At 38.3% G+C, this 20,965-nt stretch overlaps 1 protein-coding gene across 1 annotated transcript in view; it reads right to left on the bottom strand.

The window, feature by feature from the left end:
• roq (RING finger and CCCH-type zinc finger domain-containing protein roquin) overlaps nt 1-19,967 on the bottom strand; it is a 37,333-nt gene extending 17,366 nt beyond the window's left edge. The window contains exons 1-13 of the mRNA XM_022062186.2: nt 19,829-19,967; nt 19,656-19,728; nt 19,076-19,238; nt 17,754-17,943; nt 14,668-14,901; nt 11,749-11,924; nt 9,862-10,195; nt 7,978-8,209; nt 7,564-7,763; nt 7,255-7,450; nt 6,183-6,384; nt 3,205-3,333; nt 689-834 (exon numbers count right to left, since the gene is read on the bottom strand). Of these exons, the coding sequence (XP_021917878.1) occupies nt 689-834; nt 3,205-3,333; nt 6,183-6,384; nt 7,255-7,450; nt 7,564-7,763; nt 7,978-8,209; nt 9,862-10,195; nt 11,749-11,924; nt 14,668-14,901; nt 17,754-17,943; nt 19,076-19,237 (2,201 nt within the window). The 5' untranslated portion in view covers nt 19,238; nt 19,656-19,728; nt 19,829-19,967. The remainder of the gene's footprint in view (nt 1-688; nt 835-3,204; nt 3,334-6,182; nt 6,385-7,254; nt 7,451-7,563; nt 7,764-7,977; nt 8,210-9,861; nt 10,196-11,748; nt 11,925-14,667; nt 14,902-17,753; nt 17,944-19,075; nt 19,239-19,655; nt 19,729-19,828) is intronic.
• Between the last annotated feature and the right edge of the window lie 998 nt (nt 19,968-20,965).

Below are 20,965 nucleotides of genomic sequence, written 5' to 3'. Positions count from 1 at the left end.
ACTCTGATTGGCCAAAATTGGGGGATGTGTTAAACACGCTTCATTTCTCGAAACACTTAGCAACATTATATTTGGTTAAGATATTTTACAACAAAACATCAGGAGAGAAATGTGACAGAATAATGTACACACATTAATACAGCTGATTAAGATAAACAATTTTTGCTGTTGCTAAGATTCACAGATAACATCGAAGATCATAAAGACATGACAGGGCATTAGATCAAACGCTCAGAAAGTTCCGCTTCAATTAAACATAAACATAAGCATAAACAAATTCAATTTGCAGCTTCAGTAAGTTAACACAACAATGTTAACAAATTAATGATGTCCAATAATTGTTTTAAAACATATTATGAAAAACAGTAAGTATGGAGAAATAATTTAAAATAACTTAAGTCATTAAAAGTATAAAGGAAATAGACTAGCAGCCTCCTAACCAATGGGTACCAGGGTCCTTTCCTGGGGACGCTGACCACTCACCCACATCTAGTGCCAAGGTTAAGAATGAGTAGGAGCTACAAATTCTTACTGAATTAATGTTCTGCAGGTCTATAAATAACACTTGGTTTTCTTCTTCACTATCCATATTCTGTAGTTCACAGTGTACTGTTTACCACCATTAGATATCTTTACGGACTGAACTTCTGATAAAAAAAAATAATAAAAGTCGACAATAATCTCAGACCTGTATAAAGTTGATGGATGCCCTGTGGTTGTAATGTGACTCAGCTGAGAACTTCCTCCTCGTCCTGCATGGAGAATTCCTCCCGATGTCCAAATGGAATAGGTTGCAGTGTTTGCCAGATTGTCTGTAGATGGGAACACTGAAGTCTGTATGAAAAAATTATGTACATTAATTACCATTAAGACATATTAAGACACCACAGTCAATGTTACAGTACTAAAAGATTAACAAAACATACAGGATGACGTGTCTGACACAGAAATAATAAGTAAACTGTTGATATGAAACCTGCATATCTTACAGGAAAAAATTACAAATATGGATGGATATAGTACGCTGTGCGTCTGATAAACAGCAAGACCGACGTTCTTGTGAAGCAACTGGAAACATTGGAAATTCAGCAGTCTGGTTTCAGTCATCAAAATTCAATTTGTTTTGTAGTTGAGATATGTGATTTACTGGTTCAATGTTTTGTATGGTTGCCCAAAAAGTTGTAACTTTTATTACATACATGGAAATACATACTTTGAATACAAAAACCTTTCAGGAATATAACCAATATATGGGAGAGGCTGACAAAAGTGTCAGAATGACCAACAGTGGACATGGACATTTTTCCACCTGTTAGACAAGGCTACTGTGAACAGCTTCTTTGTCGTGCCAAAATAATACACAGGAATTTCCAACTTGCTCTCATGCAAAATATGATTGAAAATGCTGAGAGTTTACATCAACTCATTGGCAAACCAGCTGCCATAAAGAAGAACATTATTTGGCACAAGGTTAATTTCAGCAATCACTGACCAATTCATTCCTGCAGAATAAAATATCGCACCTGTTCTGTGAGGATACAAAACAGAGTGCAAGTAAAACACAAGGAATTTTAAATGAGAATACAAACTGTGATGTATCGAAGAGTGCTGGTAGGCTACGAAGCCACAAAAGACCTCACCAAATAGGAATGTAAAAGAAATTTTGCCTCTCATAGGATGGAGTGTTAGAATTTAAAAGCCCAGCATATGAGTTTCTTGTAAGTTAAAGGTTAAAGTGGGAAAGAAAAACAAACTTACCACTGGGTTAACACTATCATATGCAACATGAAGGGCAGATCATTTTACTATACACTTTATTATAAACTTACTCAGCAACTAAAGAAATTTACAGTTACAATTTTATTGAAGGAATTATTGTGAAACATGTATCAATTGACAGCAAATCCTCATATTCATTTTTACGATGCCCCATGCATGCTCTTTATGTATCATGACAGATGTCCCAACAGTAGTCCAGCCTGTCAAAATGCTGCGACTCACATAATCTGAATCTTCAGGCATACAGATGGCAGGCACCCTTCATGAAAGAAACAGTGAATGTCTAGGGGGAAATGTGGAGGTGTGCAAATGTTCTGGAACACTGTGTTGCTGTCTATATTGGTACCGAGTTCTGGGACAGGGAAGTTCTGTAACATATCCAGGTATGAAATTCCCATAATGGTCACCTGTAAAGAAATGGTCTGTGCAATTGTTTCCTGTTTGTGGGACTGTACTGCTCACACTGCACCAGCGAACCTTTCCACCAACGTGAAACACAGCTACACCGCAAAAGAAGTTACTGTCCTATTTTATATACTCGAGCACTTCAGAACAAACCTGATGCCACTGCCTGCACCAGCCTCAACGTCTAAGGTTTAAAATGCTATCTCATAAAGCTGAAGCTCAGTACTTGCACAATGTGCTGACCTCTATGGACTAGGAACAAAAACTTCATGAATCTGTTCCAACAGTCTCAGCAGTCACATCTGGTCACCCACCACACAAATCACACACACAGGCTTTCTCAATAAAAGGATTGCATCATACACATAGCATTCTGCTCAAAGGCTGTTCCTTGTAGCATTTTGTATGAGCAATAAAATCTTCTCTGGCAATCAGCCGCGTCAATTGGTTACCGTAGTAAACCGACGTTTCGGGAACTAACTCTGTCCCCATCTTCAGGGTTCAGATGTGACTGGATCGTCAGAAGTCCAAGGATAAAATCACATCAGAACCCTGAAGATGGGGACAGAGTTAGTTCCTGAAACGTCGGCTTACTATGGTAACCAATTGACGCGGCTGATTGCCCGAGAAGATTTTATTGATCGTACTCGCCGCGAAAGTATCAAATCCTATTTTGTATGGGGTTTGTACTGAACAGCTGCTGGAGACTGTGCAGTATGGAGCCAAAGTACACACTATGTGCACTTTAGTTCAGTACAATTTGTCGCTATGATTACTAGACAATACATCAACAAGCAGAAAACACATGAAAACTACAAAAATATTTGGGAGATATTTCACACTTTAACCCTAGTATTTAGGTTCACAGTTCTAATAAAAGCTATACAATATATTTTTAAACTGTTACGTAGGATTATGATTAAGCCTACCATGGATAAGTAACTACAAACATATTCCTGTGTACCTGTTCACCTTAAAACGTCTACCTATTACTTTCACTTCTTTAAACATTGTACATACAGCTCTGGCCTGTGAACTTGCTGAGCTGGAGATGGCTGATGCAGCCGACTTCCCAACAACCTTTTCCAGCTGAGAGATAATCTCCTGCTTCCTTTGCTGCAATGCTGCTAAGCTCTTCGGTGCTACCCTCTGTAACACGAGTAAAACCAGACCATTCAAACCACTACACAATTTAATTTGCAACAAAATTTCTGTTAACAGAGGAAATGATGTACGTGACCTCAAGATTTTAAGTGAACTACATATAGATAGTGTTGCGACCGCCCCAAAAATTTAAAGAGTAATGTATGTAAACAAAGTGTTGTGAAAGACCTCCTCTATAAAACATTAACATTTAATTAAATTGCACTCATTTATTGAAAGTGTAGTCTCAAATGATTCTCACTACAACAAACCATTCTAACAATCCATCTATTGACAGATAACTGTAAAGAAGTCTTCTTTTCTTGAGATTTTGAACGGTTATAAGAACTTTTGTGCAGTGAAATGGAAGCACTATGGTAACAAAATATATGTTGATTGTGGTCTTCTGTGTTAGAATTCAATATAGTCTTAGGAGTCATCAACATTTGGGAGCAACATACCAGCCACAATGCCACTTAGTCAGAGCTAGTCTGACTAGCTCTATCTAAGGGACCCCAACAGAGTAGGTACCTCTCACCTGACGATGGAGACAGAACCAGCCTCTGAAACGTCGTGGTTTTAAAGAAAAGACGATGGAAACAGTCCTGACAATGAATAATTTTAAGTGTAAACTAGGACATGTGATGAATTAAAATATATTTGTTGTAAAGAAATGTCACCATAGTGCTCTGGTGACCTGACGATGGAAGCAGCAAGCAACTGTAAAATGTCGGTTAATTTCTGCCAGACTACACAGCACAAGACCCCAGAAGACAGCCACCTTCATATCCGTGACTACAAGAAGCTGATATCTCAGCAATCAGAGTGCTGTTCTCAAGAATATTGCCATCCTCTAGAGTTCATTAACTGATTTCTCTCATGTGAGATGTGAGGAACTTGTGGAGGTGAAGACATTGACTTTGTTATTCTCCATGTGCACTTGTAGGCAGATACCAAAGTTCTGGAAAAATCTACTGGCTGAAGCCCTGAAGATAGAGACAGTATATTTCTCTGAAACACTGGCACCTAACTAAATGTCAAAATGACATCACAACTGAGAACACTGATAATTTCAGTTTTATATATACTCGTTATTTAGAATTCATGAGAGTCTTCACTCACAAGGGGTGGCCATGCACTGTAATTAAGTCTAATGGCTGAAGTCTAATCACAGTTTGTTTCACTTTAGGCCTGTAACTCTGTACTTCCCTTGCACAATACAATCTGTAAATGCTTATTCCCTCTCTATCCAACCAGCTCACATTTCACAGAGCCAAAACTTCATTTTTCTTTAAATGAATTAGCAAATTTTGCTCAATCAGACACCACTGACTCTGTTCTCATTTCTATGAACTCCTCAGGGACTTTTTTGTAACCCGCAGTCCACACTGTTTCCCTCTGCAGCTCAATTTCATTTTTATCATATTCTTTTAAATCTTTCGCCTGTCCTTAAGGAATGCCAGTTAGCCCAGACATTCTGTACTTTCTTGTAATGTCATTCATTTGTACTCCTCTGACCACTTTCTCCTTTACCTAGAAGAAATACCGTTGATCATTGGACTCTGCTTTAAACAAAGTGAACTGTTAACAGAAAGAAATAAAATTCAAAAGTTTCTCTTTATATCCTGAACTTGGAAACAATTCACGATTAAAATTAAAAGTGAAGGTGAAGACAATTTGACAATAAAAGCTGCATTATTACATTAATCCTGTGGTCATAATTTTTCTACCAACAATCCTCAAATCGTGAGATCTGAGGTTTTCACAGTGGTTATGATAATGTTCTTCTGAGTTGTGGCACCATCTGAATTGGTTAATAGATGCTAAATTTCACAGAAATGTACTGTCTCCATCTTCAGGGCTGAAGTGATGATGCTAGAAATCAGAGGGATTATACAGAGTGAGTCAGAAGTATGTTTACAAACTTTGTGTGCATGTTTCAGGATCAAAAATAAGAAAAAATGTTCCTATTAACATTGGGTCACAAGTGTTTCATTTTTGAAATAATAGCCAAAAATAAGTTTCAATGAATTGGCTTTATATCAAAGTGAATCCAGCTTCCAGCAAAGATTTTCAATTAACATTTGGGCCGGAATTGTTGGTGACAAGCTTTTCGGTGCACACACGCTTCCATAGCGTCTAAGAGGACCTTCGTATCGGTGATTCTTAAGAAGACACTTGCCATGTCTCCTTAAAGATGTACCACTGACTACAAGAAGACAAATTTGGTTTATGCACGACGGAGCCCCAGCACACTTCTCCCATCGCATCAGATATCATCTCAATGAAGAGTACCCTCAGCGATGGTTTGGGCGTGGTGGCCCAGTAGCATGGCCACCGAGGTCACCGGACCTGACTCCATTGGACTTTTATCTGTTGGGTCACTTGAAGTCCGTCGTGTATGCAACACCCATAAACAATAATGACCTATGGGAACATGTTCAGAATGCATGCCAGATGATTCGAGGAAACCCTGGTGTGTACGAACGAATCCGTCAGTCTTGTGTACGTCGTGCTCGGGCATGTGCGGAGAATGGAGGAGCAACCTTTGAGCATCTGTTACAGAGAAACATCCCTTTCTTTATACTTGGCAATAAAGGCATACATTGAAAATTATTTTTGGCTATTATTTCAAAAATGAAACATTTGAGACCCCATGTTCATAGGAACATTTTTTTCTTATTTTTGATCCCGGAACACACACACGAAGTTTGTAAACACACTTCTGACTCACTCTGTATAAAGTGACAGGAAGGGAAGTCTGAAGAAATGAGCTAATCAGGATGGAATGAGATAGAAACTGAGCCAGCACAATGAGGAGATTTCAAGGAGGCAGCAGACGTGGGGCAACAAACCTTAGTTGCAGAAGTTCCAGCAACCTGTGAATGACGCCAATTCTGCTGACTGCTTGGACTGTTCTGTTCCCATGTATTTCCACTGTGAGCAATTTCAACTGGTCGGTGCTCTGCTGGTGACACGGGTGAACCATAATCTGGCTGAGATGATGTTGCATAAGTTTGTCCACCAGAACTGAGAAGCATGTTGTGTGGTGCAGCACTGTTTCAAAGACAACATGTTGTATTGGAACAGGTTTTATTTCACATCTCTACTGATATAAATAAATGAAAATTGCGGCCTGTACCTACAGTAATAAAATAACGGATCTTCACGAGTACAAAATACAATAGAATTAAACTTATTTTACAAAACTCTTGCAAGATCTGTGTTGGCACACAGATGTGAAGTCTGCGAGAATACAAATGGATATGAAAATATATAACAGCATCAAAATTTAATTTATGAGATCTGTAATTTACATGGCATTAGACCTCAAGAAGAATGGAAGACAGAATAACAAAACAGAGAAGGCCAAGGAGGAAGACGGGTTCGTTTTATATTCTACAAAACAAATCACATATGTTTTATTTTTATTGAGTGTTCTGTCTGACGACAGGTCCATATGAACAGGATCCTTCCATCCTTTTCTCGGACTGGGACCTGCAGATGATCCAGAAGTGGTTTGCCATTGCCTTCTTCTGTGTGTGAATGGAGTAATTGTTGGGATGCCACGGAGAAACCAGGGAAGCACCCGGAGGAAAACTCCGTGTTGCCTAGACCGCGGCCTTGCCCAACACAAATTATAAATTCGGGCACCGCCGGAAATCGAACCCGAGACCCCAGGATTACAATGTTACTAAACAAAATTTCAGGATCCTACATAAAGTAGCATTAACACCACACCCACCTCAGATATTTGCATAGCAACCATGTTGTATTACTCATAATAGAAAAGGAAGAAGTACAAATGTAGCATAGACCACTATGACATAATGTTTACATGATCTTTCACTGAAATTGGAAAGGAGTGAACATGAAGATACAATATGCCTATGTTTCCTTATATGTCGTGCCAATAACACAACGCACCTGTAGATGTCTGGAGTAAATGTCCCAGGTGTAGGAGCAAACATCTGCTGCTGAGAAGGCTGATATACGGATGCTGACTGACACCCATCTGCAGAAGGGTACGGAGTAGTGTAAGACCTATATTCCAGCCCTGGTTGAGGGATGGCTGTTGGTACCGGTGGAGGAACTTGCAATGATGGGCTAGATGTCAGATATCCTACACACAAGAAAGATATCACCAGGTAACTTTGCTACCGCTGTTACTTGCAGCAGGCAGCATATAACTGTATAATTTACTTTTCAGTAAACTTTGCATCATCAGCTACATACCTTCTTTTAACACAGAATTCTCAAATGCAGATGGTGTGATAGTTGGAGTAGTGGTGGAATACAACATATCATCAGTCTGAACAAAGACCTTGTCATTGTTGTGAAATTCGCCACACTGTCCTTCTTTGTTCCCCATTTCCTGACTCTTGTTCACTCCGGTGCTATTTCTTGTATTTGCCTTCTTGTTTTTTGCTCTATACCTGAAGCAGATGCAATAATTATAAAGACATTCAGCTCCCTAATTCTACAACCCTCAAGTAATGAAGATAACATATTTACCGCGCAGCCACTGCGAACCCCAATCTTAAGATAACTACATTTAAGTTAAAATTTCACAATTATTGCATTCATAAGTCATATTCACTATAAGGACTATCTGATAAGTAACTGATGGATGAGAACTTTAGCACCTACTTCTCCAGCTCTTCTTCAGAGTGTGCAAAGGTGCAATTGGTCCCACGCGGACAGTTCCCCTTGATTGTAAGATCTCGACACATACTGATCTTGTACTTGGCATTGTGCGAATACCCAGGTTCTTGTAATTTGCGACTACCATGATGTTGGATGTAGTCTACAAGTCCTGTGACCACAATTCTTACAGCCTCAAGAACTCCACAACATTCATACCATGCCGGTGGACTGGATTCTAAAGATATAAACATTAAGCTTCATGATTATAAAATTAGAATAATAAAATAAAACTTGACTATTTATAGAACTAAAAAAATAGATTAATCTCTTGACAACTGAAAAGCACCATGACTGGCAAAATTGCAGTATACAAGGTGAAGACCTAATGAGATAATGGGATTACAAAAAAATGTTATCACTACTGACACTCATCAAAGTCTAAGCACATACAAAGAACTTACTTGGAAAACTGAAAGGAACAGACCACTTGGAAAAATTATGAGGCACAGATGGTAAGAAAATATTAACAAAAATTTAACAGAAAAAGGCCATAAGAATCTGGACTGGATCCAACTGGCTCAGGATTAGGTCTAGGTCTTGTGAACGTGGAAATGAGAAAACTGTTTTCAGGAGAGACTACATTTCTGCTCCAGAAACACAAGACTTTTCCTGTGTGAACATACACTAAAAACTGCAGATACATACAAATAATCTGTGGTTTGCAGAAATGAATACAAATGGAAAAATTTAAAAACTCAAAATACAAAGTTGGCAAAAAGCAACGACAAAATGTGACCTCACACACTATCTTCACATTTGTCGAAGATGACCGTCTTCTGGGTTTTTGCATTGTGTAGTCTGGTAGAAGTTTACCAACCTGACGATGGAGGCAGAAAGGACCTCTGAAACATTGGTAAACTTCTACCAGACTACACAGCACAACAACCCAGAAGACAGCCGTCTTCAGACTCACCACCGTGAAAACCTCAAATCCTACAGACATTTATTGTTAGCATATGAAGAATACTTCACACATAATTTGTAAGCACGTTTATAATCTATCTCCATATCAAAATTCAATGTGCAGCTCGAATGGTCCATTTGTTATTGTTAAAATATCCCCCCCACACAAATCCCCTATGAAAAGTTTTTCAAGATTTATCATCAGACATCACACCAATAACCAATATTAAGTTGAGATGTACTGTGCCAACCTTACAGACCCATGCATCACCATTTTGTTACTGCCGACTAGAAAATTAGAAGTGCGTGACGTTAGAGTGGCCTCCAGTGGCACAGTAACACTCATACCAAAATTTGCGAAAATCAGTTAATTGATTCAAAAGTTGAAAAGGGGGCATGCACACAGATAACATGTTGGTCAGTTTGGTTTACCACATTTTATAAATTTTGGCATGAACATTCTGCTAATGGTGGCCATCCCAACATTTTGAGATGGGAACAATACTTAACAGAGTCCAGGTAACAATTCTTGTAGAGGTAAAACAGACAATTCTGGAGCATTTGCTCTTACCTATAGATTTTAAATTTATGATATCTATCTTAGAGATAGCACTAATTATCAGAAGCTACTATGTGTATCATGCAAATATGATCTTTGACCTTTGCAAATAGCAGACAGAAGATCTAACAACAGGAAAGCAGGATTTGTGACTTTTATTAAAAAAGCCATGCTGTCTATTGTTTAGCCTATATTAACTTGAATGAGTTTCTGTCTGAAATTTTTTTTAGATTGCCATTATTTAACAAAGTTGTTTTTATAATTCTTTTGCTTCCATTCTACCTGGGCAATACCATCAAAAAGTGCAACTGACAAAAATAGACATGAAGAATAATGATCAATTATAAAATCCACTTTCTGCATACCTGGACTTGGATCAACTGCAGCCAGAAGTTCCAGATGCAATCTGATTACTGATAAATTACCAGGGTCTCCTGTTCTTTGCAAAGCAATCACTAGTTCCTGTACTGACTGAGCAAAAGATTGTGGACTCTGTAGTTTGTCAATAATGCTTTGCATATGTGACTTATGAGCCATGTCACCATACAATAAAGCTGACCACTGGTCTGGAGCAATGCGAAGCCCTGCCTCAGTTGCAATCTGAACGATCTGTGCATCATGCTCCCGTCGCAAAGCTTCGTAAGTACGAAATTCCTCTTTCAGTTGCATTAATGATGAATCGCCTTCTCTCTTCGAAACCTATAATTTATTAAGAAAACAATAAATCAATGCTCAACAGAAACGCTGAGGGGCCAGAAACCGGAAATCCAACTCCACTACTCTACAACACTACAGATATTCTCAAACTTTTAGAATTTTCAGTCTTTTTCAACAGGAATCCTTGTTTGACACAATTGCTGGTTATACAATGATGCTCTGTGGTATCACACCATGAGAGTGTGCCTGACAATGGAAGGCGGTAAACAATCAACCAGCTACAATAACCTATTAAAACAAGCTATTTTTAACAAACCAACAACCTTAAGTAAAGTTTGTCCCGCTACGTGCCGTAAAGGCGTTTGGGGTGAGTGGAGGTACAGCTCCTCTCTTCCTTGACCTCGGCACTAGATGGGGGTGAGTGGTCAGCATCACGCCCCGGCCGGCTTTACCCCCGGGAAAGGACCCCGGTACCCACTGTAGAGGAGGCTGGGTGGGCCCAGAGCCGGTCTGGACGCAGAGGCTAGAGAAAAAATCCTCTGCCCCCATCGGGGATCGAACCCCAGTCATCCAGCCCGTAGCTAGTCACTATACTGACTGAGCTATCCCGGCTCATAAACCAACAACCTTACAAACAGAAATTTCAAGCTACAAGGACTTCTGTCCACAAGTGATTGACACTTTTTCAATAAACCGTCTGCTTTTATAAAACCTGAACATCCAGAACTATTTTCACTACCACTGGGCCCACCTTACCTCAATCTTCAATTGATAAATGTCTACCTGAGGAAGTATGCAGTACGGATAAGTATCTTACATAACATGCAATTAATTCAAAATATCACCTCATGTAAATAAGTTTTCTTTCTTGTTCCTGACTTTCAAATTTCAGCTATTCCTTCCAACTTTTAATATAAATTTGCTACCTCTACAATCTTAAAATATGATGTTCTTTCAAATTTTACAGTGGTTTTTCCTTTGTAACAAATGCAAAATATCAAACACAAAAGTTTTGTATATTTCTTGTCAGCAATGTACAAACACCATGCATGGACCATTAATGGGGAACGCTATCCCACTCCATGCCATGTAGGTGCTCAGGGGAAGAGAAGACATAGCTCCTACTCATTCTCAACCTTGGCACTGGATGGAGTTAGCGGTCAGCACCACACCCAAGCCACCCTTAGCCCCAATACCCTTTATACAGAAAAATGGTGGAACCCAGAACCAGTCTAGACACAGAGGATAGAAGAAAATCCTCTGTCCATGTCGGGGATGAAACCCTGATTGTCCAGCCTCTAGTCAAGTCACTACACTGATTGAGCTAAGCAGCTTGTTATTTGGTTAATAAATTATTACCTCAGAAATATATATTTATTTCTGTCCACTGCATTCTCCTTACTAAAACAATTATTTTACATTCCTTTTTTTCCACAAATTTTCAATGTTCATGTAGCCATTACCTTATCTGATTTTATATAAATATTGAATGGAAATACCTGACGACACAGATATTTCATTTCAAGAGTGTCCGTATTTCTATGTTGCTGTGACTTTGAATATATGCATTACTCTTACAAAATATTATGTCCTACCTTAAAACATGATGCTCTATACAGAAGTTGAACCACATGACCAATGCTGGTCTTAGAGGCTTGTGGAAAATGTGGTTCCAATCTCTGGACTACAAACATGACCAAAACTTTCCGAGACAGAGCAGTGCCATCTTCCAAAGCCAGCAAAACCAACTTCAGGACCTCCTCTTGCATTGCTGCCAAAATACAGTACATCAATACATTTTAAAAACACAGAGTACATTTTGTTACTCCTCACATACAATGAAAACTGCAAAGATTAGAGCTGAGGTTTTCATGGCAGTTACAATTTGGACTGTAGTCTTCTAGGTCATGACAATGTAGTTTTATAGTTATCACATTCTGGAAAGTTGAGAGAAGCCACAAGACTACATAGCATCATAAACCACAAAACCACAACCCAAGACTATAAAAACTGGTCAACAATATTTCACATTGTATTTTTTGCGCAAAATTCAAATATGGCCTTGAAATTTTCCATCACATACCATTTTTGTGTTATTTTGCCTTAACGTTTACCAAATGAGTGAATTTCTTGATTCCATAGAGATTTTTTTTGCAGGTTGGCTACACTGGCAGTCTCCCATAACCTCACTTTAAGTGTGAGTTTTGACGTTTAAGCAAATGTCATTGTAATGACATTAATGGCCTAATGATAGAAATAGGAGTCATTTATGATCCAAAAAGAAACGCGACTACTTATAGATTCGTCAAAGTTCAGCTTGAGGGCCGTGCTGTTACACAATGGGAATGAAAAAGCTTCAGTTCCAGTAGCATATTCTGTGGGCCTAAAACAATATTATGAAAATATTGAAAGAATCATCAAAAGTGTGAAGTACGAGGAACACAAGTGGCAGCTATGCGGTGATTTTAAGGTCATAGCGTTGTTACTCAGTCTCCAAGGGGGATTCACTAAATACTGCTGTTTCCTCTGAATGTGGGACAGTAGAGCAACAGAGAGGCACTGTGAAACAAAAGACTGGCCAGGAAGAAATGAATTAATTCCGGGAAAAAGTAATATCAAGTTCAAGCCTTTGGTTGACCCACAAAATGTTCTCTTACCACCACTTCATATTAAACTAGGACTTATCAAAAATTTTGTTAAAGAAATGGACAAGGAAGGAGAAAGATTCAAATATCTGAGGGGAATTTTTCTGAATCTTAGAGATGCCATGTTGAAGGAAGGAATTTTTGTCAGGCCTCAGATCAGATAACTGTTGGACGATGGAAATTTTGAAGCCAGACTCTCTGCTAAAGAACTCGCAGCATGGAAATCTTTTGTATCTGTGGTGAAAGGTTTCCTTGGAAAGCGAAAGGAAGAAAACTACCAGCAGCTTTGTAAATAAACCCATAAAAATGACATTAGTAGTAGGCTAAACTTTGTACTTCATACGGAAACAAGAAAAAGTAAAAGTTATCGTATCAAAAAAATCTTACGTGTTAGGTGTTTTACAAGGTCATATTTGAAATCAGCGCCCCAAAATTAGTAAAGAACACTGACAATTGTCCATGTTATAATTAATGTTGTTCTTTCAAGTTGCATTTTTTATCTATAACTTTACGGTGATAGCAATTGGCAAGTTGTGTTATTTTTCTTTCCTTTTAATAATATACGTTTTATACATTTTCACTGTTAACAGGTATCTTAGTTCTGTCCTGTCCACATCTTTCTTCTTTTAAGAAGAACAAATACACACAAGAGGTTGCAGCTACATTTTCAGCAGTACTTATTATTCTTATTATTATTATTATTATTATTATCATCATCATCATCATTACTATTATTCAAAGTATTATGAGAAAGAAAGAAAATGAAGACGATGGATGAGATTATCTTTCACTCAGACATGTAAGGAGCAGTCAGGTACTTAAATATATGCAAAAGGAAGATATTTATTTACTTAAAATGTTGCAAAGAAGACAACTTGCGACTTAAACTTGGTTATTTCAATGAATGAACCAAAAATCACTAAATATAATACATCATTCGGAGATAACATTTTGTATCCAGAAAAACTGGCTATATAACCTGTCTACTAACCATCATTACAAACTATTTCTCAAAATAATGTCAGTTTGCATTAAAAAAATATGTAGTTCTGTGAATGCATCAAAGAAAATATTCTGGATCACCCACGTTTTTTTATTATTCATGCGTCTTCCCCCTTTCATTATCCTGGATACTCAGGAGTTTACTGTATTGTGAAATATTTCTTCTAGCTTTAATGTGTACGTACACTGTTCACTGCTTTTTTAAGTCTTGAGCAAGAACAATGCTGTATTCTGTACTCGCATTTATATCAAGAAGTATGTATTTATGGGTTTTCTATGCTTCTCATAATAAACAGTGATAACTTCCTTAAAGAGAATAACCTAACTGATTTTTGCAATGAAAATGCATTATATATTCACTAAGGTTAGAACTACATTTTTAAATATTATTTAAATGAGCTTCATCTTTTAAAGGGCTAAAGTGGCAATCTCTTTCCGAGGTGAAGAAAGAGTGAAAAGTCTCGTACAGTGAGAAACCTTCATGGAAGCTGAAGGCCACGAGGAACAGAAGGAAAAATAAAAAGAAGAAGAAAGGGGAGGGGAAAGGAACAGAAAATGAGAAACAAAAGATAAGGACAGCGCTTGAGAGAAATGTACAGAGGTGGAATAGATGTATCCATTGCCAAAGTAAAACCTATAAATGAATGAATTTATTTTTCACATCAACAACAACAGTCTTTGAAGCTGGGATGAACTGACTGGCAGGTGACTGGAATTAGTATGGCCAAAAAAATATTACTGCATGCATTAGAGAACGGATGCCCATGTCCCATCAGAGGCTTTAATTCTACTATGCAATTAAATGTAAGCCCAGAACAACAAAAGAACAAGAAACTAATCCAACCTATAAAAGATACATAACACTACCTGGTCCTAGAAACTGGCAACCTCTGGCACGAACTGCAGCCCAAAGGTTCGCTGAGAGTTGCTGTGGATTCTGATGCTGAAGAATGAGTTCTGTCACAGTTCGCTCCCCAAGTGATCGTGCTGCTCGCATTGCACGGGACCGCCCCTCCTCCTCCATCAGTTGGCAGTTGATCAATGATACCAATTTACGTTGCATTGGTCTGGAGAGAACGCTTGTCCCTCCACTCCCATTGCCTACAAAATACAGTAACAATTATACAATGGCAGTTTCACATCAAACACCTAACCTCCCTAAGGAGGTTATTCAGTAAGAAACAATTCAAGTTAACTTTAAATATGTCATTTACACGTAGTATATCAGAAACGTGTCGTGTAAGGCAGTAGTTAAAGATATTTTGATACTTCAATATAAGACAGTACTTTTCATAACACAAAATATGATTTAACAAAGCAAAATACATTACAAATTTTAATTACACACTATGCTCTCTACATATTTGACCTCGCATGTTCTAGATACTTGGTTTAAATCCCATAACAAGCTATAATTCTAACCTCCTGCCTCACTGTGAGTTCAGTACTCATTTCAACTAAACATAATTTTAATAAATCACTGATGCCAAATAAAATCAGAAGTTCATTAAGCAATACTAAACACCCAGTATATTATTAGTCTGCAATGGATCTTATAGCACGTGTCTATCGCAACAAAGGTCAACTCAAATAATATCTCAAATTTCTTTTAGGAAGATGTACCTTTTATTGTTAACATTGTAAAGTATACACAGAAGTTAGAGTATTATGGATGGACAAAAGAAGGAACATTCTGTAGGATTGAAGAATACGATATAAAGTCTAAACTTCAGAAATAATTATAAAATACAAGTACTGATAACAAGAGGAATCATCTAGGATTGGAGTAATTTAATGATCTGGCAAATGCTACATATATTTGAAGAAGACAAAATTCTGTATCTTCATGAAGGTGGCAGTATTGCAATAAGTCAACTATTTGGTTCATAAGAACTTGCGTAAGATATATTAAAATGGAATGTGAAAGCTTAGCTCTTTGAATACTGTTGTTTCAAACATCCTGTTACTGTTTAAAGATGGTTCATTGGTCCAATCAAGAAATGATGAGACTGAGATCATTTCTGAAATAAACTGACCTGCACAGTGATATGACATGGTTGGAGCTCATTGCACTGTTTCAGTTCATGGTTAGAGTGATTAAATGGTACTTGACAATACACAACACTATGCATTAACTCCCCACTAAATGGTACCTGCACCGTGTCGTGGTGGTGGGGCTTGAGTACCTCAGTGACCCCAATAGCTACTGGTAGGGCCTCCCCTAGCCAGATTGGTCGAGGGGGAGAGGTCAGACTAAGACAGGTACCCTGGTCCTCCAGGTTGGGGGTTGGTCGCAAGGCTAACAACCTTGCACCGTAAAAAGGAAGATGTTTCGAAAACTCGATCAAAGCCTTGGACAGACGGACCTAACAGAGGACCGAATGGAAGAGGAGAATTGAGGAGGCCATGGACCGAATACGGACCGGAGAGCCATAGAAGAAGAAGATGCATTAACTTACATACCATTTGATAAAAAAACCATATGAAGATGAACAATAAACAGTGCATAGGTTTCTTAGTTATACTGCTACAGTGGTCATATCAATTTAAAAACAGAAAAGTGTCCGTTGAACACAAGAAACCATGAACACCCTTACACCACTAAAAATAAAGAGCCTATAGCAAAAGCACTTAGCATACTTCAAAATTATAAAAAAATATTCACGACATGGCTGAAGAGGAAAGAATTTCCTGTGGTTCATGTCAGGCCATTTTAACTGCTCTGGAATGAAGTACATTTCAGCCAAGTTCCTACCACAATTGCTGTGGTTTCTAGCTTACTTGAATACTCAACAAATTAATTACACTTGTTAAAAAATATCATAAATGGAGGGTGAAACACAATCTATGGTCACGACCTAGAAACCAAGAAGCATAAATCAATGGAACCCCCTTCCTTGACGTGACAAACAAATCGTGCCAAGTGCGGATCAAAATCAAAGCGATACTGATTCCTTTCTTCGATAATGAATGACAGTATGTTCCTCATGGCCAGGTTACATCTACATTTACGAGTGGTGAGATGTCTCTGTAATACAGTACAACATAAACGGCCACACAAATGAAAAACCAGGAAACAAATTCATCACAGAAATGTACTATTCCCATTCAGCCCAGCATCCGGCAAGTGGCATAGCTTCCCTGCTCACTAGATTTGGTTCCCTGTGACTTTCTATTCCTGAACTTTACACGCACAAAAAAGAAAAGAAAAAAATGACACAGAATTGATGTGGAGGAACTGAACACACTGTAACAAGCAGTGGCTGAATTACAATTAGTATGTGAACTTCTGCAAGAACTGGCTGGAACAGTGAAACAAGTGCACACATGCCCAAGAAGCCTACTCTGTAGGGAATAAAACTTCTGCCTTTTTAAGAATAGTAGCTTTGTTTTTGTGCATTCAGTTTTGAAAGTTTTTGGCCAAAGCTCATGAATATTGCTATATCTTCAAAGATAAATTTTTCTTGAGTCAAGTTTGTACAGTTCAAATGGCCAACACCCTTTCCCAAAGAGAAATGTAAAATCTTAATAAGTAATGTGAAATTTCTCTATAGGTTAATCAAGTTTTGATTTACAAAGGATTATTTTCTTTGAAAAAAATATAGAAAGAATTGAATCTAAATCCAAATGTTGGAATCAAAAGACATTACATTTATCACAACCACTGTCTGTGCATAATAATATATAATTGTCTTTATTATTCAGGACTACAAATCTGTGTAAAATACTTCACAGTAACTAAAACACTAAAATCCACTCTCAGCTTCACATGAAGAAACAGTAAATTTAAATTAGTTTGTTAAAAATTACATTAAATTGAAACATACTTCTAAGGGTAAACAATATAAATTAGCATAAATGCACAGACATCGTAAGAATACTGAAATATAAAATAATGTGTAATTTAAGAGTGCTAGAAAATCAGCCTATAGAGTTCTGATTTGCATACTCACTTGACGAAAATGGTTTTAGATACAAAGCTAATTCTTCTATGCATTTCTTTGCTTGCAAATAACTTTTCAAATCTTCCTTTGTGAGATGTTTTATATTTCCATTTCCTTCAGTCTCAGGAACAATAGTTCCTACTAACTGCAACAATGCGAAGTTGATCGGAAGGTTCTCTATGTCTGTATTTATGCTTGTCTGAAAATGGAAATATGTCATCTTAAGCCAGACAGCAAGAACCACACAGTGAACACTCTATTAAACAAACATTTGTGAAGTAATGAGTGTACAGTTAAGTAGGTTAGTAAATACTGATGTGGCAAATATATGCCTGTTCATGCTGTTAACAAATATTGCTTATATTTTGAACAAATTGGAAAAAGAAGAATCAAACCTGTATTTTATAAATGAAACTCATCCTATTATTATCCTTTTTCTTTAGTCGTCTCTGGTCAATACCTGACCATCGTGATCCCTTTTGGGGCGCTCATGCAAAAGTACCATGGTGGGTTCGCACTTCCTTCCATGGCCAGTCTTTACCTACCAGACTGGAAGAGGAGACGCGGACAAATATCCATGACTTGAGTGGGACTCGAACCCACGGTTTCAGCGGCCAGGCGCATGACGACCATGCCTCAGACCGCGTGGCTACTGTGGCCGGCATTATTATCCTACTATATCTAAATTATGATGCTTTTAAATTCTTTTAAAATACTTCAATACAGAGACAATTCACTCTTTCTCCTAGTGTTGCAGTGCAGCCAACAGCACAATAAAGCTGCTGTATACCATTCTACCTTATTTTTGTCAACAATGACATGATTGCCTATGGTGGAAGGTAGAATGCTGCAACCAACATCAGCTTTTTAGTTCTCAGGGTGGTTACTTGAAAGCAACCTATCTCACTACATGGCTCAAGTATTGGGCTATAATATTAGCACACTAGGGTATTTTATTAGATAGGTGACTGTCAGTTTGGCTGTTATAGTTTAACACCCTGTTACAGTATGCAAACAGCCTACAAAGAAAGATCTTCAAAGAGTGAATCTTATACATACTTTGACCTAGGACCCTCCACAACACTGGTGAGAAAACAATGGCCTGAAAGCAAGGTCATCTTCAAGATAACAGAAACTGGTTTTTTATTAGGCATTTTACCACCTTGTCAACAGAATTCTTTAAAAACAACCTGACAATTCATGACAGGTATTAGACAAACATTATAAACATTACACTGCTTTGGCCTGCAACAGTGTTTTAAGATGCTTGTTCAATCCTATACTGTAATTAATGTCAGTAAACATAATAAAGCATATTAATAATAATTCACCTGGTCAAATGGGCATTGTTTCCTGTGCAAGTTCGAAAGGCATGTCTTGCACACTGTATGTCCACATCCTAAGCTGATAGGACTGCGTACGGTGGGGTCAAATTCATTGCAACACACAGGGCACGACAGGAACTCAGTCCACTGCGGTGCCTGGATTGGCATTCTAAAAAAGTAAATAATATACTGGAATACTCTTCATTTCACAGTCGCTGACAATGCATAAAATACGTTAACTGTCAAACATTCTATTTTAACGCCACGTACAGAAACTCTGATAATCAAAATACATCGCAAGATAAATCTTTATATCACTAATTAGAATGCACCTAAACTAGTATATTATAGATAAAGGTATTAGGTACATATCTACAGAGTGATTCGAACACTGCACTTGTCACGGATGTGGGCAACATCACTTTCTATAGCCAAATCATTCCGGCCCACAACAAATGACCGAACATTTGACAAACAACCGTAATCATTCAAACTAATTAAACATACAGTATTAAAAATAAGCATATCAATGGTATAAACTACAAAAGTTACTACCGAAAACGTCACATTAATACGTTAAAAATACCTTGAAAAATCCTACGCAACACATCAGGCAGGCTTCCTGGCAGCCATAACAGGTCATTGTTGATTTGTGCTATCTGTAGGCAATAAGAAGCAACTCATTATACCAAAGACATTGATAACCTACAATTCCACAGATAATAAGATTCATGTGAAATCATGAAATGTAAAATGTACCAATATTTGAGGAAGAAGAAATTAAATTAGTCCACAAATTCTGACATTCATATAGCTCACGATGGAAACAGCGCCACAGACCTGGAGTTTTACAAGGGAAGAAAAGTCACAGTAAAGAAACAGGAAAGAGCGTGGTAGTCTGCAAACATCTGACAAGGAAACACGTGCCACTGTAACAAATAAAAGTAGACTCAAAGGAAATGTACTACCCAAATCGAACATATCGAAACACTGGCGAGCAAACTAAGCATTATTATATGAGAGCAAATGAAGTGGAGGTGGCAAAGGAAAACATAATATATGATAAATTAGACGCTGCAGTTAGGGCGATAAAAATGTACTGCACCATATGTCGAACAATAAATGAAAGACACATGCTTCGTTAGATACAGAGCGTCACACACAGAGGTGAACAATTCTACAATACTGCCCAACGCTAAACAAGTACACCTACGCCTCGGCTGCCCTGCTGAACACCAGCCCTCTCGGTTGCCCTCACTCAGCCGTTGGTCGACACTAGTGTCCACAAAGTTACCGAACTAAGGGTTTCCGCATCAGCTATTATAGCTTTGAGTAAAAACTCTCAATGACTACGCAGATGTGGTCGGCGAAGAACGGAATCCTCAAAGCCTCGTGAATGTGCCTGTTCGAAAGTACGAAGGTGCACCCGAGAAAAGAATTAGTTAGTACATGGCGGAAGAGTATCAGAAAGTTTTCATCCAGGTGTCGGCTCAGGAGGCGCGCGTCATCTCCATTGGGCACCATGATGAAAAGTGAGATATCAAAGCTTCAAGGATGTCCTCAGGACCAGCATTGAGGGACTAAATGGCCTTGACGAATTCCATCGAGTTCCTCATGTGGCTTGGAGTGTGTACCACGCATTCACCAAGTTGCCCAGCCAGATATTGGGGCAGGCGCTGATGGGAATGAGCTGGACCCTTCCGTTCTCACATTCAACGGAGTTCTACAAGCAAATGGCCGGCGTGTCCACAGATTCACCACTACGCCCTGCCATTGCCAACTTCTTCATGGGGCACTTTAAAGAAACGGCTCTGCTGAGGGTGACCCACAAGCCCCTCTGATGATTTCGCTATGTGGATGACACTTCATCATTTAGCCTTGGGGGGGGGGGGACTG

The sequence above is a fragment of the Zootermopsis nevadensis genome, unplaced genomic scaffold, assembly GCF_977971745.1.
Source record: "Zootermopsis nevadensis isolate Lab colony 2312 unplaced genomic scaffold, Znev_1.0 Znev_ptg000011l, whole genome shotgun sequence".
NCBI lineage: Eukaryota > Metazoa > Arthropoda > Insecta > Blattodea > Termopsidae > Zootermopsis > Zootermopsis nevadensis.
Note: the sequence above shows the minus strand (reverse complement) of the source record. Positions and strands in the feature narration are given on the sequence as shown.